The sequence below is a fragment of the Coregonus clupeaformis genome, chromosome 30 (assembly GCF_020615455.1).
Source record: "Coregonus clupeaformis isolate EN_2021a chromosome 30, ASM2061545v1, whole genome shotgun sequence".
In the NCBI taxonomy this organism is placed as follows: domain Eukaryota; kingdom Metazoa; phylum Chordata; class Actinopteri; order Salmoniformes; family Salmonidae; genus Coregonus; species Coregonus clupeaformis.
The window spans coordinates 13,255,744-13,272,968 of record NC_059221.1 but is presented as its reverse complement, the minus strand read 5'-3'; the positions used below and the strand labels follow the sequence as shown (position 1 = coordinate 13,272,968).

Sequence of the window (17,225 nt, the reverse complement as noted above, 5' to 3'; positions counted from 1 at the left end):
GAGCTAGCTAGCTAGGTATAACCTTCCCTCAGAGAGATATAACATTTGGTGACACAGCTGTTGGTATGATTTTGTGTTTGTTCCCTGGTGTCCTACAATCATTGAGCTTCGTCTCTGTGCTTTCTAAGTTTAATGAGTCAACAATAAAACAGCACTTGTCAAGCATTGCATTTGAAATGACGAGATCAACAATATGATATGATGTCAGTAATATAGTCATAATCAATGTAATCAAACATTTGATATAGGCTAGTATCGCTACAGTGGCCCTAAGGGGCAAAGTAGCTTTTTATTTTTGTGAGCACACTGTCAGTAAATATTGAAAGCTACTTTTCCCCTAAGTACCACTGTACAGTATATCTCTGATAACAGCCCACTACTCTCTCCTCTCTCAGGTATTGGACCTCCCTCAGTAACCTGGTTGCCTCCCTGCTAAACTCAGTCCGTTCCATCGCCTCTCTGCTCCTCCTCCTCTTCCTCTTCATCGTCATCTTCTCCCTGCTGGGCATGCAGGTGTTCGGGGGGAAGTTTAACTTCCCAGACCAGGAGATCAGACGCAGTAACTTTGACAACTTCCCCCATGCTCTCATCAGTGTCTTCCAGGTATTGTAGTTTCTATTGTAGCACGATGTGTTGACTGACTGATGGACGGACGGATTGATTGAATGGCTTCCTCCTCTTCTCTCAGGTTCTGACAGGAGAGGACTGGAACTCCATCATGTATAATGGTATCATGGCTTACGGTGGACCAGTCTTCCCTGGCATCCTAGTCAGCATCTACTTCATCATCCTCTTCACCTGTGGAAACTGTATCCTTCACTTCACCAGTAAAGGACCATACATTGAAATAGGTTCAGAATATTTATTGAGGAAATGGAGTGGATGTGAGGGGATTCAGGCAGAGAATGAGATGAAGCCAAGGGCTGTAGATGAATGATCCAGGGGGTGGACCCTGGAGTGTTTGAGTCTCGGGTTGACATCATCATCATCATAATCATCAGGCCGTGGTAGGTAGGCTGCTGTGGTGATGGCAGTAACCCTCAGGAGATCGGTTGTCACTAGTTACCACAGCCACAAAGTCAAAATTGGCTATATCATAAAAATTTATGAAAACAAAATATAACTTTCGTCTTAATGTAAGGTTAGCAGTGTGGTTAAGGTTAGGTTCAAAATCAGATTTTAAGAAAATAAATTGTAGAACTAGGCAGGGGTTAGCCATAATTATGACTTTGTGCCTGTGGTAACTAGTGACGACCCAGGAGATCCTTGGAAGAACCTAAGAGAAGGGATGCAAAACTTGATAAGGCTAGAAACGCACAGTGTCATGCAATGTGACATGAACTGCGGAACAAAGAGGAGGAATGTTCGTTTGGTCAGGTTTAAGTAGTGGTGGACAGGTGTGGAGGCTGATTGGCAAAGAGTAGCAGCTGGTGCTAGTTGAGTTGGAGCTGCACTCAAGGCAGCTAGTTTAAAGAGTTGTATTCAAGTCAGTTCCACTCTCCTGAATTTCATTTCATTATTAACTCCATCAAATAGAACAGAGTACAGGGGTAGTCATAATGTCATCAGTGTCCTGTGCAAAATAAGTTACTTACGTATACATAAAGCAAGGTGCTGTTCAGGGCTATTCTCAGAACCCAGAACCAAATCTCCTGTGCACGCTGGCCAACTTGATTAATATTTTTGTTACCGTCTGTCAGGATAGACTAGTTTGTGACCTGTGTGGTTACATAAAAGGGCTTGTTTTATAGGATGTAAATAATTGTATAATTACAAGGCTAGACTGTGGCATAGCTAAGAGCAGACCAAAGTACAAGGCTGTTGTTTCCTGAGCGCTGTGTGAACAGACATCCTCCTCAACGTGTTCCTGGCCATCGCTGTTGACAACCTGGCAGAGGCAGAGAGCCTGACGGCCGCGCAGAAAGACAAAGCAGAGGAGAGGAAGAGGAGGAAACTGCTCAGGTAAACAAAACAACCCTCTTTCGACTCAACACATTGGCACCTTAGCAGAAAGAGCTAAATACATTTGAGATGTTAGCAGTGCTTGACTTGGACTGAAATAGGTGCCAGTACTCATTTTGGGTGCCAGTTTATATTTAGGTACGGGAGCTCCACAATACTTTTGAGCTAATATTCTATAGGGGGTGCAGGAACTCAAGCAGAAGAAAATCTGTGGTGCTGGTACACAGTTGCGGTGAACTCCTGCCCATGTCAAGTACTGGATTTTAGCTGCTGTTTGCTCAACTTTCTCTATCCTCCTTTAGCTTTATCTTCCCTCCTTTCCTTTCTTAATCTGCTGCTGTTAGCTATACACCCTTTATTACAACTAAATGTTCCCCTATTCTCCATCTCTCCACCTGTTCCTACCAGGGCCAACATGCCAGACAAGGCTGATGAGGAGAAGGTTCTGCTGGCTAAGAAACTGGCTGAACAGAGGGCTAAGATAGAGGGGATTCCCACCACTGCTAAGGTTAGTACTACTGACTCAAGAGTCATCTATCTGTACCGGGCAGGTTAATGTATGAGGTTAGTTAACTAACCCTAACATTAACAAGTTGGCTGAACAGAGAACTAAGATAGAGGGGATTCCCAACACTGCTAAGGTCAGTCAGCAAAGAGGGCTACTGAGCCAACAGGATCTAACACCACATGTCTTGGTGCAGGGTTACATTTCACTATTTCAGTCCTGAACCAGGTGTTGAGATGGCACTGATAGCCTACTGTATACTGTACTATTAAGCTGTCAATATGCTAATGCTGGGTCAATGTGTGGTATTTAGTTAGCTGTGTCTCTTGTATTCTGAATCTCTATGTTTTTAGCTGTTTATAAACCTATCTCATTATGTATCCATTGTTTTCAATTCCAGCTGAAAGTAGATGAGTTTGAATCCAGCGTGAATGAAGTGAAGGATCCCTTCCCTCCTGCAGACTTCCCAGGTAGGTGGTAGGTCAGGCAAGGCTTCAGGAATTATCCCAACATACACTACTATACTATCATCTGAATCTCACTTCTGCTAATCGAACCGTTTACAAAAATAAGCAATTGAATCTAAAAGTCAATAGCTAATTGCAGTAGGAAAGCTACTGCTTGATGTTGACATCATTACATTGGATTGAATGACTATCAGTGCTGCTATCCTGGCCGTATAAGAATAGCCCCACCTAATAATAATTATTAGTTGCTCATCCCAAAGATCATCATCTTTTAAGTCCAGTCTATTTTCACACACTGTCCACTGCCTTATAAAGGCTGTACTCCCACACGTTTTTGTTGTTATCTAGTCATTTTCCTGGAATTGGAAATATGAGTAGTCTGAGGTTGTTGTACTCATCTTCGACAGAGCAGTGAGCACATCCTCTCTTTTCTCCCTGCTACAGTAGCCTGATCCCAGATCTGTTTGTGCTGTCTTGCCAACTTCATTGTAATGCCACTAACCATAGGAGTTGGCAAGACAGCACAAACAGACTTGGAATCAGACTATTGCTACAGTATGTCTTATGTTTATGAACCTAAAAGTGATATGGTTGTGTTTTTGTTTGAAGAGGAGCCCTTATTTTAAAAAAATGTATCTGGTTATAAATTGAATTACTTTAATAAAAGAAAATGGATAGCACACCATAAAAAAAAACAGTAAATGATGAATTTACTGTATAATAATTTAATGACTGCCAACTACCAACTGTCCTATCCACGACACCCTCTGTTCTAGGTGATGACGAGGAGGAGGAGCCTGCTATCCCTGAGAGCCCACGGCCTCGACCAATGGCTGACCTCCAGCTGAAAGAGGAAGAGGTTCCTATGCCTGAGACCTACTCCTTCTTTATCTTCGGACCGGAGAACAAGTGAGTCCCACAGATCAACACAGTCCCTATTCAATTAAATTCAGGCCAACAACAAACCATGGGGTGTATCTGACATAGAGTGTTATTAGACAGCTATTGAAATCATGTTTCAATAATAAGTTGGCCTTGTAAAAAAAAAAAAAATAATAAATAAATAAAAGAAAGTATTCCCGTCGTATGTTACAATAACTATGTAAGTTGAGGTTGTTGTCTTTTCTTTGTGTGTGTGTGTGTGTTCTCTCCTTGGTCAGGTTTCGTAAGCTGTGTCATAGGATCGTCAATGCCACCCCCTTCACCAACTTCATCCTGCTCTTCATCCTCCTCAGTAGTATATCACTGGCCGCTGAGGACCCCATAGACCCCAAGTCATTCAGGAATAAGGTGCTCAGGCTATGTTCCACTAAGAAATCTAAGTGTAGGGTGTCCACCTATTGCCCAGAGTGGGTGAAAACATGCTTTGGTGATGAAATTTCACTTCCTTCTTTTATAAAATACATTTTACCAAGACAAATATGATTCTTCATGTTCTGAATTGTTCAGTGGGGTCTTTCTCTAACATATCATTAACATTATATCCAAAAAGTCCGATTTTGTAACCTAACATAGTTGATAATAAGGACCGAGCACTGTTGACAGAGCGGCAACACTTTCTCGCAGCGACTTTTTAGGATTTGACATGTTGTGGTTGTCTGCAAAGTTGTTTCTGCAGGTCGCAAAAAGCAAAATGAACATGACACGAGCTGAAAGAAATGTATAGGCTTTGGAAATAAAAAGCTTACAGTACGCTCAGTGCTACGTTGACATTTCACAGAGATACGCTTGTTTTTGTGAGAAATCTTCTAAAAATAACAATAATTTCACATAAATATGAAAAGTGAATACTAATATATAATATATATTTTTGACCACTTTTTTTCTCTGGCCTCCATTTAATTATTCACCCTTATTTTGCCTACAAAGGTAAAAACTCCAATAACTTTCGTAAGGATTATAATCGAGACATGAAGTTTAGACAATTGGTTTTCTTAGAGGAGTATCTATACCATTAACATATTATTTTACCCATAGGTCAAAAGATGCGTTTTGATTGGACACCCTACTAAGTGGTGTCTTCTAATGTGTTCCAGTCAGACACATCAAATAAAATACAATTTTAAATAAAGGGCCCTTCAAAACAACACATCAATAAACTTTTCATAAAAGGACTATCAAATCAGATTTTAAATAAAGTGTATGTAAAACACAAAAAAACTTTACATAAAAGGACAAACAGTGTAAAGCAGGGGTTCTCAATCTTGTTGGGGCCGGGGACCCCTTTTGTGATAGCAAATTCATCAGGTTTCCTCATAATCAGAACACAACTCGAGTTAGATAAAAATATCAGACAAGGAGTTTTACTATGACCATGGCAGTGCATGGCCGGACAAGTCTTTTAAAGGCCAATGTCTTAGCATCGGAGAGAAAATGTTCAAGCTAATTTCCTGCAATTCTACACATTTTGTCATGGGGCAGAGAGAAATATTTCCTGTTTTAAAGCTTAAATTATAGTAATTCATGTAAAAAAAATATATAAAATGAGTTGAAAAATTTATAATTGGTGGAGTACTGTGGATACCAATATCCCTGTGAGCCTCCCAGGCAGATGTTCCCCAGGGTTAAGAACATAAATTGTAGATGAATAATATTACATTGTATTTAAACATATTCCATGGATCCCTCAGCCAAAAGTTGTTTAATCTGTTAGTAATATTCATAAAAATATATATTGAGATCTGGCTGCAGACCCCCTGCAGTACCTCGGACTCCCCTTTGAGAACCCCTGGTGTAATGTACGCTTTATGAATGACTTCACTATGCGAAGATAACTCAATCAACCCTCTCTTTTCTGCAGGTTTTGGCTTATGCTGATATCGTCTTCACCACTGTGTTCACCATTGAGATTGTGCTGAAGGTAAAGTGGTCTAAATTCTTATTGGATGAAATTGTATAATATTTACGACATTACCCTGGTGACAGTTAGTGTACCCAAGTGTTTCCCCCTTCCAGATGACGGTGTACGGAGCCTTCCTACATCCAGGCTCTTTCTGCCGTAACTCCTTCAACATGCTGGACCTGCTGGTGGTGGCCGTGTCTCTGTTGTCCATGGGAATGGAGTGAGTGGAGCAATGTTGCTATCCTGATGGATGATAGTGAATATATAGTGTTACTGTATTATTCTTGTGGATATACACAGAGTTGACAAAACATTAGAAACACCTGCTCTTTGCATGACATAGACTGACCAGGTGAATCCAGGTGAAAGCTATGATCCCTTATTGATGTCATCTGTTAAATCCACTTCAATCACTGTGGGAAGTATTGCCGTCAACATGGGCCAGCATCCCTGTGGAACGCTTTTGACACCTTGTAGAGTACATGCCCCGACGAATTGAGTCTGTTCTGAAAAAAGGGGGTGCAACTCAATATTAGCAAGGTGTTCATAATGTTTTGTACACTCAGTGTAGTTCTTTGTCTGAGTGGTGCTGTAGAGATACAATAGAGCGCTGTAGAGATACAATAGAGCGCTGTAGAGATACAATAGAGTGCTGTAGAGATACAATAGAGCGCAATAGAGATAAAATAGAGCGCAATAGAGATACAATAGAGCACTGTAGAGGTACAATAGAGTACAATAGAGATGCAATAGAGCGCTGTGGAGATACAATAGAGTGCTGTAGAGATACAATAGTGCGCAATAGAGATAAAATAGAGCGCAATAGAGATAAAATAGAGCGCTGTAGAGATACAATAGAGCGCAATAGAGAGACAATAGAGCGCTGTAGAGATACAATAGAGCGCTGTAGAGATACAATAGAGCGCTGTAGAGATACAATAGAGTATCTACAAGTGTACATACATTACATCATTTTAACCAGCTTTTCCTGCTGGGATGAGCATATTGTTAAGGCTGTTGTGTGTCTGTCGTGGGTCTGTAGGTCCAGTGCCATCTCAGTGGTGAAGATTCTCAGGGTGTTGAGGGTGCTGAGGCCTCTAAGGGCAATCAACCGAGCCAAGGGCCTGAAGGTACTGTACACCACATACACACACACACGTATTTCTATACAAATGCATTGTCACACAGCTGGTGATCTGACCTGTATGTGTCTTATTTTTTTACAGCATGTGGTCCAGTGTGTGTTTGTAGCCATCAAAACCATCGGCAACATCGTCCTGGTCACCATGCTGCTAGACTTCATGTTCTCCTGCATAGGGGTCCAGCTCTTCAAGGTACGGTTCAAACTGTATGTTGTAGCTATATGCAATAGCTCACATATGACACTGAGAACTGCATGGTCATAGACAGCTCAGTGGCTTTATTATGATTTATAATATGCTAGACTGCTAAGGGGTCCAGCTCCTCAATGTGAGATTGAATAATGTATGTACAGTAGTAGCTCTATTACATAACACTTGAGGTCAAAGCCAGCTCAGTGGTTAGGGTTGTGGTTGGGGCTAGGGTTGAACGGGGATGTGGACATGAAGCTAGGGTTAGGGTTGTGGTTAAGTCTAGGGTTAGGGTTGTGGTTGGGGCTAGGGTTAGGGTTGTGGTTAAGGGTAAGGGTTGTTAGTAATCATATTTCAAATTACTCTAAATATGTAGTGGGAACTGTAAAGGTTGTGTATTACTTTATGTAACTTAGCTCATGATTCTGTTGTGTTCTCCTCCAGGGTAAATTCTACACTTGCTCAGACCCCTCCAAAATGACGGAGGTCACGTGCCAGTAAGACACTTTTATTATCAGTCTCTTTAACTGTCCCTTATTCATTCCATTGGGCATTATCTGAAAAAAATATGAATTCCTCACTTTTCTCCAACCCCATTCTCTCCTCCCATCCTCCTCTCCCTCTTTCTCGTTTCCTTCCCTTCCCTCTCCGCCCTCCCTTTCTCTCTCAATTCAATCCAACTTCATTGACATAGCACTTATATTGTCAAAGTAAACATATAACACTGATGGTCCAATACTGAATCTCTCCCCCCAGGGGTATGTTCCTGAAGCACCAGGAGAATAGTCTTCAGGAGATGGTGTTGGCCCCCAGGGAGTGGATCAACAGTGACTTTAACTTTGACAACGTCCTCAACGGCATGCTGGCTCTGTTCACCGTGTCCACGTTCGAAGGGTGGCCACAGTGAGTTACCCAGCCTGGAAGCCGAACTGGCTGAATCAGGGTTGGGGCTCAATTCCATTTCAACTCAATTCAATTCAGGAACTGAAATGGAAATTCAAATTCTCCATGATGGTTTTCTATGAAGAACATTTAGAAATTGGAATTACAGTTCACTTCCTGAATTGACAGAGTTGAAATGGAATTGACCACAACTCTCGTATGAGTGTCACTGTTTCACTGTTGTTTCACTGTGCTGATTCAGCCTGGAACTGGACATGTCTTCATTGTATTGAATGGTTCCAGGCTAGATCAGTGAAGTGAAACAGTAGTGAGACGGAGCGATATTCAGTTTGGATTCTAGGCTAGGTACAGCAAGACATATAGCCATAATTAAATGTATCCCTCTTTCAAGTTCCTCTAACAAGGGAAGTATTTTTTTACTCTCTTTCTCTTTCCTTTTATAATTCTCCTTTTATCTCTTGCTCTTTTTTTCTCTCTCTCTCTCTCTCTCTCTCTCTCTCTGGATCCTTTGTTCCCTCCCCCCCTCCCTCCCTCCCTCCCTCCCATCTCCCAGGCTGTTGTATAAGGCCATAGACTCAGACAGGGAGGATATGGGCCCAGTCTACAACAACCGTGTGGATATCTCCATCTTCTTCATCGTCTACCTCATCCTCATCGCCTTCTTCATGATGAACATCTTCGTCGGCTTCGTCATCGTCACCTTCCAGGAGCAGGGAGAGTCTGAGTATAAGAACTGTGAGCTCGACAAGAACCAGGTAAGCTGACTAAGCATATTGATGTCTTCTAAAGTCTTAACTCTTTATGATCGACAGCCTGTAAGAAACACAAGGCTTTACATCGCAGAGTATTCTTATCTGCAAGTATTCTCTTTGAGATCTGTGTGTTTGACAGAAATGTCCATGTAAATATTCCATGCACTGCTCAATGCATGATTTGTGTGAAAATCCAAGTTACGTCTCCACATCTCAAGTTAGCAGTTGTCCTGTTACTATTTAACAGATACTGGGCTTTACTTCCAATATCTTCTCTCTCCTCAGCGTCAGTGTGTGCAGTATGCTCTGAAGGCCAAGCCTCTGCGGTGCTACATCCCTAAGAACCACTATCAGTACAATGTGTGGTACATAGTCACCTCCTGCTACTTTGAGTATGCCATGTTCTTCCTCATCATGCTCAATACACTGTGTCTCGGCATGCAGGTAAATCTAGAACACATCCATTCTATTCTATTCGTTCTCAACACACTGACTGCCCAATTCTGATCTTTTTTCCACTAATTGGTCTTTTGTCTCTTTGTTTCTAATGGCAGATATTTTGGAGGTATTGTATAGTCAAACTGCTGTTATGCTATTTCCTCAATGGGTTTGTTGTGAATTTCCACCATGCAGCACTGTAACCAGTCAGACCATGTGACCAAGCTGTCTGACACTTTGAACATGATCTTCACTGTCCTCTTCACCGTGGAGATGATCCTCAAACTCATGGCCTTCAAAGCTAAGGTAGGGTTAGGGGCAGGCCAGGCTCTGGGCTGGCAGGAATGTTTACTTTAGAATGTTTAGTGGGCCTTTCTAAGTATGCTGGAGGTTCTTCCTTTTCTATAAAAGTTTTTCTCCATGCCCCTGTGTATTCTGTGCATCCCAGGGCTACTTTGGAGACCCATGGAACGTGTTTGACTTCCTCATCGTCATCGGCAGTGTTGTCGATGTCATCCTGAGTGAGGTGGATGTGAGTACACAGAATAACGGCAGCCATGTTTGTACACTTATGCATGTTGTACAGTAATAGTAGATACTGGCCATGTTCAGTAGGGAACATTGTAGCAAAACGTCTTGCAACAGTAAATGTTTCATAATGTTTTCTCCCCACTGAACATGAACCTGATGTGATCTTTATAAGACATTCCCATGCAATGTGATATGATTTCAAAGTGATGGATTGTGTTTATTCAATTTATTTACAACTGTGACCCAGAAACACAAACTCCTGGCTCCACAGCAGCAGGCTGTGGGAAGCAGCACTAGTTCACAGCAGGACCTGGTCAGTACCACTGTCAGACACACCCCCTCCACGCCCCACATAATCGCCAGCCCCTGCCATTGGAATGTCTATGTTACATGTTGATGTAATGTTGCACCAAGGACTAATATTCCATCATTGGTATCATCTCGTCGGGTTGAGTTCAGTGAAGTGAAGCTATGTTAGGAAATACTACAGTATTTTGAACATCACCTTGTTCACGTCTCTTTTCTCTCCTCTCCTTTCACTTGGTTGAAGCACCATGTTTAGTTTTTTCTCTCTTCATCCAACACACTCCTGTGTTTTCTCCACTCTGAACCTCACCCATCAACATCTCCAGTTCCCTCACCTCCATCCACCTGTCTAACACCATTTCCCTCCTCCTCCTCCTCCTCCTCTCCCTCTCTCTCTCCCCTCTCTCCAGACTGCCTTGGCCTCTAGTGGAGGACTGTACTGTCTCCATGGTTGTGCTGTAAATATCACTTTAAACTGCATCGGTATCTGCATGGGCCTTGCTGTGTGCTGAGCACTGAGCACTGTGAGCACTACTCTAGTTGTCTGTTGCTGTCCTGTGAGGCCCTAGCTAGATGCGTCCTTACAGAGAGATTGTGGACCCAGCCCATGGGGCATCTTGTTGTACTAGGAGCTAATTAGACATTGGGTTAGACATTGCTTACCATATAATTGTATCTAAGATTTGCTCAGTATTCTATTGACTTGGTTTGTAACTGTATGGCTCTTCTCTGAACATGTATATTGCTAACTAACTGATTAATGTCATCAACACAGAAAGTACTGATGTTTGTGTCTACATTTACAATAAGCCTTGAAGACTGGATATTTATTTTTGTATTTTGCATGGGTTACCAAGTTCTGAATGTATCTATTAATAACTGTGTATCATAACTTCCCCCACCTATAGTTTTGTAGAAATGAACGACAATTTATGCTAAATCTATTTTTTTTTGTTACAGTAATGTGTCTGTTTACTATCGCATATAAATATCCACTAACGCAACATTAATGTCTGCGGCTAATATGATCTATCTCTGATTATATTTCAGGAGACAAACCCTATGCAGGCCATTGCAGTAAGACAGTATTTTTTTTAAAAATTGTTTTCAATTATTAGTCTGACAAAGTTACTCTGTAATTGTACCATTGATATGAATGAATGAAAATGAACGTGTTTTTATTCACCTACAGCATTCTGAGAATGCCAGAGTGTCCATCACGTTCTTCCGTCTGTTCCGTGTGATGCGTCTGGTCAAACTACTAAACAGGTCAGAGGGCATCCGCAACCTACTGTGGACCTTCATCAAGTCCTTCCAGGTCAGTACCAGTCAGTGTTTCCCTAGCCTCAATTTACAGGCTTCCTCACATTTGTTCATAACAGCAGAGTGATGAACAAAACTTGGGGTATGGCAACACTAGACCCAAATGGAAGGTCTAGTCCAACTTGTTGGTTTTGGAGAAAATTCCTACTGGGTTGCAGCAACCATGTATGGAACTGATGGTAGTTTAAGTAAATGTAACTGGATATCACTGGTTGGGATGACTCAATGTGTGTTTGTTCTGCAGGCTCTGCCTTACGTGGCTCTCCTGATCATCATGCTCTTCTTCATCTACGCAGTCATCGGGATGCAGGTCAACTTCTAGGAGTGAACTGAACTATTATGAATCTATATTATATAAGTACATACACACTATGGGTCCACTTACCCTTGGGTCTTCCCTTTCAGGTGTTTGGGAAGATAGCCTTAGTGGACGGCACACAGATCAACCGCAACAACAACTTCCAGACATTCCCCCAAGCTGTCCTGCTGCTTTTCCGGTGAGTCTGTCAGTCAGAGCGAGAGAGTGGATGAGTCAGGATGAGTCAGTCAGCCAGAGGTAAGGTCAGAGTTCACACATACTGTATATCCACCACTGAGGTGTCTGTGTGTCTATGGGAGGGTGCAACAGAACTTTCAGATATAAATATACTGTGTAAAAACACCATTCTATCTGTGATGTAATGATTTGGCCTATTGAATACACTAGTTGTGCTACAGGAGAGGCGTGGCTGGAAGAGATGCTGGCTAGTATATACGGGAAGCTGTGTGTTGTCCTATGGTCAGGTGTAACTGAATCGTATGCCCTGTGTATTCTCCCAACAGTTGTGCAACAGGAGAGGCGTGGCAGGAAGTGATGGTGGCCAGTATGTATGGCAAGAAGTGTGACCCCAAGTCTGACTTCCTACCTGGGGAGGAGTACACCTGTGGGGCCAGCTTCGCTGTCTTCTACTTTATGTCCTTCTATATGCTGTGTGCCTTCCTGGTGAGTAGTCCTTCCTCCTCTCCTCTCCTCTCTTCTCCTCCAGAAAGTAATTTATGTTGTTGTCTTAAGTTATCTTTCTCTCCCATCTCAGATTATCAACTTATTTGTGGCTGTGATCATGGACAACTTTGACTACCTGACACGTGATTGGTCCATCCTGGGTCCTCATCATCTGGATGAGTTCAAGAAGATCTGGGCCGAGTATGACCCGAATGCCACGTGAGTCATCTCTGAACCCAGATCCAAACTTTGCGTGCGCTGGTCAGCTATTTATGTCACGAGAGACTGGTCCTCTGTCAAGAATGCAGGGACAATGTCCCATGGCATTCCCTTTCAATCCAAAATAAGTTAATGTTGGTATGAGTTTCACATGGCATCTATATGTAGTTGATGTTCTAAGTTTTGGTACCCAAAGCTAATATATAGCTCCTCTCTGTAAGTCAATGTGTCTAAGTGCATTTTGTCCTCCTGTCCTGCAGGGGGCGTATAAAACATCTGGACGTGGTAACACTATTACGACGGATCCAGCCTCCGCTAGGCTTTGGGAAATTCTGTCCGCATCGCTCAGCCTGCAAGGTAAGTCATGTTATTTGGATGAAATTGATTGCCATTTAAATGGGTGCCATTGCCATGTACCAAGTATAAGGTAAGGTAAAGAACGCAACTACAACACAAGAACACAACCACCTGTGCTGACGGATGTGGTTCTGTGCCTGATAGAGTGTGTACAGTACATCTTCTCACTGATGTCCATTCTCTCTCATTCCCCTCTTCTCCCTGACAACAGCGTTTAATATCCATGAACATGCCCCTGAACAGCGATGGCACAGTCACCTTCAATGCCACTCTGTTTGCCCTGGTCAGGACTGCCCTCAAGATCAAGACTGAAGGTGTCGAAGGTGTCTTGTCTCTAGCACTGCGCCCATCTCACACCATAAATAATATACCATGTTTATGTTTATGTGCTTTTATGTAATACTTGATGTAATACTTTGCTTTTCCTGGCTTATGTTGACTAGGTAACTTTGAGCAGGCTAATGAAGAGTTAAGAGCCATTATAAAGAAAATCTGGAAACGCACCAGTATGAAACTGCTGGACCAGGTCATCCCACCAATTGGAGGTGAGCATTTCACTGTGACCCCTACATGAACCCTACCTAACTGAAAGTCCATGTATAAAAGCCTCTAGAATGGAGCAGCATGCTGAGAACCCTGGTCAGAAAAGTTGATCTTATCTGTTGACTCTTTCAAATATCTTTCCTAGGTGACTTTTCATCTAGCTACTTATGCCTATTTTCATGGCCCTTCGAGCCAGATTGTGTTTACCAGGGGTGCTGTGACAGATTTCCATCCACCACGACATAGGCAGTTGCCTCCAGTAAGCTCTGTTTGGGTTTTGACACTTTGTTTTATTGGGATCTGTCCTAGATGACGAGGTGACGGTGGGAAAATTCTACGCCACCTTCCTGATCCAGGATCATTTCCGTAAGTTTATGAAGCGTCAAGAGGAGTACTATGGCTACCGGCCCACCAAGAAGAGTGCTAATGGGAGTGCTCCAGAGATGCAGGTGAGGCTCTTCACAGTGTTGTACAGCAGGTTTGGGGTTAATTCGAATTGAAGACAGTCAATTCAGGAAGTAAACTGAATTTCCAATTCAACAATTGAAAAAAGGGCATCTATTTTCAATTACTTCTCAATAAACTGAAAAGGAGAAGCTATTTATTTAAAGCATTTGTCTATTTACAATGTAAAATTGAGTGACTTCAATTCCAATTGACCCCAACCAACACTGTAAAGCAGTGATTCTCAACTGGGGGGTCGCGATTTTAAGGGGTCACAGGACTTGTGCAAGAATATATACAGTTGAAGTCTGAAGTTTACATACACCTTAGCCAAATACATTTAAACTCAGTTTTTCACAATTCCTGACATTTAATCCTAGTAAAGATTCCCTGTCTTAGGTCAGTTAGGATCACCACTTTATTTTAAGAATGTGAAATGTCTGAATAATAGTAGAGAGAATGATTTATTTCAGCTTTTATTTCTTTCATCACGTTCCCAGTGGATCAGAAGTTTACATACACTCAATTAGTATTTGGTAGCATTGCCTTTAAATTGTTTAACTTGGGTCAAACGTTTCGGGTAGCCTTCCACAAGCTTCCCAAAATAAGTTGGGTGAATTTTGGCCCATTCCTCCTGACAGAGCTGGTGTAACTGAATCAGGTTTGTAGGCCTCCTTGCTCGCACACGCTTTTTCAGTTCTGCCCACAAATGTTCTATAGGATTGAGGTCAGGTCTTTGTGATGGCCACTCCAATACCTTGACATTGTTGTCTTTAAGCCATTTTGCCACAACTTTGGAAGTATGCTTGGGGTCATTGTCATTTTGGAAGACCCATTTGCGACCAAGCTTTAACTTCCTGACTGATGTCTTGAGATGTTGCTTCAATATATCCACATCATTTTCCTTCCTCATGATGCCATCTATTTTGTGAAGTGCACCAGTCCCTCCTGCAGCAAAGCACCCCGACAGCATGATGCTGCCACCCCCGTGCTTCACGGTTGGGATGGTGTTCTTCGGCTTGCAAGGTACCCCCTTTTTCCTCCAAACATAACGATGGTCATTATGGCCAAACAGTTATATTTTTGTTTAATCAGACCAGAGGACATTTCTCCAAAAAGTCTGGCTTTTTCATGGCGGTTTTGGAGCAGTGGCTTGCTGAGCGGCCTTTCAGGTTATGTTGATATAGGACTCGTTTTACTGTAGATATAGATACTTGTGTACCTATTTCCTCCAGCATCTTCACAAGGTCCTTTGCTGTTGTTCTGTGACTGATTTGCACTTTTCGCACAAAAGTATGTTCATCTCTAGGAGACAGAACGCGTCTCCTTCCTGAGCGGTATGACGGCTGCGTGGTCCCATGGTGTTTATACTTGCGTACTATTGTTTGTACAGATGAAAGTGGTACCTTCAGGCATTCGGAAATTGCTCCCAAGGTTGAACCAGACTTGTGGAGGTCTACAAATTTTTTTCTGAGGTCTTGGCTGATTTATTTTGATTTTCCCATGATGTCAAGCAAAGAGGCACTGAGTTTGACATCCAAGTTGACCTGTCAACCATCACCCCAGAATTCAATAAACGTATCAAACTGAAGAAACACCCCCAGCTTTCCCACTGATAGGCGCCACACACACACACACACACACACACACACACACACACACACACACACACACACACACACACACACACACACACACACACACACACACACACACACACACACACACACACACACACACACTATGTTGATCATTATTGTTATTAAATTCTGACATTCATATTACATTTTATTGAAACTATTCACATGGTAATTGATGATGAAGAATTCCTAATGATTGTTGTTTTTTCTGTTTTAAACACTGGTATGTGTTACTGATAATTTATTACACCCCACTCCTGAACTGGTCGCCTAATTAAATTGCTTATTCTCTTGAATTGATAATAAATGTTTTCTCAGTTAATATGGCTGTGTAATGACTTTCTTTAATACCATAATAGTAGCCCATTGAGACAGAGTCTATTTTGCAAGTGAACCCTGCCCGAGAAGGCAGCTGCAATACAACATTACAAAATGTAATCATCAACAGTCCATAATACTGGGTCGAGACTCAATTATCATTGTCAAATTTGGGTCCCCAGGCAAAACCAGTTGAGAAACACTGCTGTAAAGGATCATTTCTGCACACCATCTTTAGGCCTCGATTGTTTACAGTACTTTCCCAAAATCATCCTCAAATCATCCTCTGCTTGTCTCGAACATCTCGAACACTACTTTAATCTCCATCTTTCTTTCTCTCATCCTCTCTTGCTTTTCTTGCATCTTCTCTCCCTTTCTTTCTCTCCTCACCTTGGTCTTCCTTGTTGTTCTCACCCTCTCTTTTCTCTACCTCCCTCTCTGTTTGCCCCTCTCCCATATCCTCCCTCCCCTCCCCAGGCTGGTCTGAGGAGTATAGAGGAGGAGGCAGCTCCAGAGCTCCACAGGGCCATCTCAGGAGACCTTCTGAATGAGGAGGAGATGGAAAGAGCCATGGAGGACTCTCTGGAGGAAGGCATCTACAGGGTGAGACACCAACGGAGCACTTTACTTTAGTTTAGCCAACTTTATTATCCCATATGGTTAATATGGTTCCAATGTACCATATACAAAAAGGACATTCAAAACAATAACAACATACCATACTGTATATGTACACATATTTCATGTAGCCTGCCGCAGTCTTTATCTTTCATCAGAGCAGGGTAGATAAACATATAGATGTGCCCAGGGTATGTTAACCCCAGTGTTTGTGTTTGGTTGTCCAGCGCCAGGGTGGTCTGTTCGGGGACCATTCAGACCCGTTCTCCACAGAAATCAGCAGTGTCCTGCCCTCCCACATGGCTAGCCAACGTCCCCTACATTTATCAGAGAGCCGCCCCGAGGAGGCTGAGTCGCCCATCAGTCGCTCAGACTCAGTCTTCCTCCCCAATACAGAGTTCTTTCCCATGACCCCCACCAAACACAACAGCAACAACAACGCGTGAGTACCCTCGTCCCCAGGCTAATTGAGTACTGTTACTGACCCCAAACAAACACAACGCGTGAGTAACAATACTGACCTCCACCAAACACAACAGCAACAACAAACTGTGAGAACTGTTACCAAACACAACAGTAACAACAAACTGTGAGAACTGTTACCATACACAACAGCAACAACAATGCATGAGTAGAGTACTGCTGCGCCACCAAAGCTGCATTTGCTGCCACAGTAACGAATGTAGGCCCAAGATTATTAAGCACTTTGAGAACCTGGAAAAGCAATGTATGAATCCAATCAAT

The 17,225-nt window shown here is 42.5% G+C and overlaps 1 protein-coding gene across 4 annotated transcripts in view; it reads left to right on the top strand.

Moving 5' to 3' along the window:
* LOC121545876 (dihydropyridine-sensitive L-type skeletal muscle calcium channel subunit alpha-1) overlaps positions 1-17,225 on the top strand; it is a 45,185-nt gene that overhangs the window by 26,025 nt on the left and 1,935 nt on the right. The window contains exons 12-41 of one of the 4 annotated variants that reach the window (XM_041856762.2): positions 396-603; positions 689-809; positions 1,848-1,962; positions 2,371-2,470; positions 2,868-2,937; positions 3,711-3,843; positions 4,095-4,224; positions 5,735-5,794; positions 5,890-5,996; positions 6,819-6,906; positions 7,003-7,110; positions 7,552-7,604; positions 7,864-8,010; positions 8,564-8,765; positions 9,048-9,206; positions 9,396-9,506; positions 9,649-9,732; positions 10,448-10,495; positions 11,088-11,114; positions 11,230-11,355; positions 11,605-11,670; positions 11,766-11,857; positions 12,183-12,342; positions 12,434-12,561; positions 12,822-12,918; positions 13,130-13,232; positions 13,362-13,463; positions 13,771-13,910; positions 16,341-16,466; positions 16,709-16,923. In XM_041856762.2, coding sequence (XP_041712696.1) covers positions 396-603; positions 689-809; positions 1,848-1,962; positions 2,371-2,470; positions 2,868-2,937; positions 3,711-3,843; positions 4,095-4,224; positions 5,735-5,794; positions 5,890-5,996; positions 6,819-6,906; positions 7,003-7,110; positions 7,552-7,604; positions 7,864-8,010; positions 8,564-8,765; positions 9,048-9,206; positions 9,396-9,506; positions 9,649-9,732; positions 10,448-10,495; positions 11,088-11,114; positions 11,230-11,355; positions 11,605-11,670; positions 11,766-11,857; positions 12,183-12,342; positions 12,434-12,561; positions 12,822-12,918; positions 13,130-13,232; positions 13,362-13,463; positions 13,771-13,910; positions 16,341-16,466; positions 16,709-16,923 — 3,426 coding nt within the window. Of the gene's footprint in view, positions 1-395; positions 604-688; positions 810-1,847; positions 1,963-2,370; positions 2,471-2,867; positions 2,938-3,710; positions 3,844-4,094; positions 4,225-5,734; positions 5,795-5,889; positions 5,997-6,818; positions 6,907-7,002; positions 7,111-7,551; positions 7,605-7,863; positions 8,011-8,563; positions 8,766-9,047; positions 9,207-9,395; positions 9,507-9,648; positions 9,733-9,978; positions 10,045-10,447; positions 10,496-11,087; positions 11,115-11,229; positions 11,356-11,604; positions 11,671-11,765; positions 11,858-12,182; positions 12,343-12,433; positions 12,562-12,821; positions 12,919-13,129; positions 13,242-13,361; positions 13,464-13,770; positions 13,911-16,340; positions 16,467-16,708; positions 16,924-17,225 lie in introns of all 4 variants that reach the window. The other 3 variants (XM_041856760.2, XM_041856761.2, XM_041856763.2) reach the window with 3 other exon arrangements.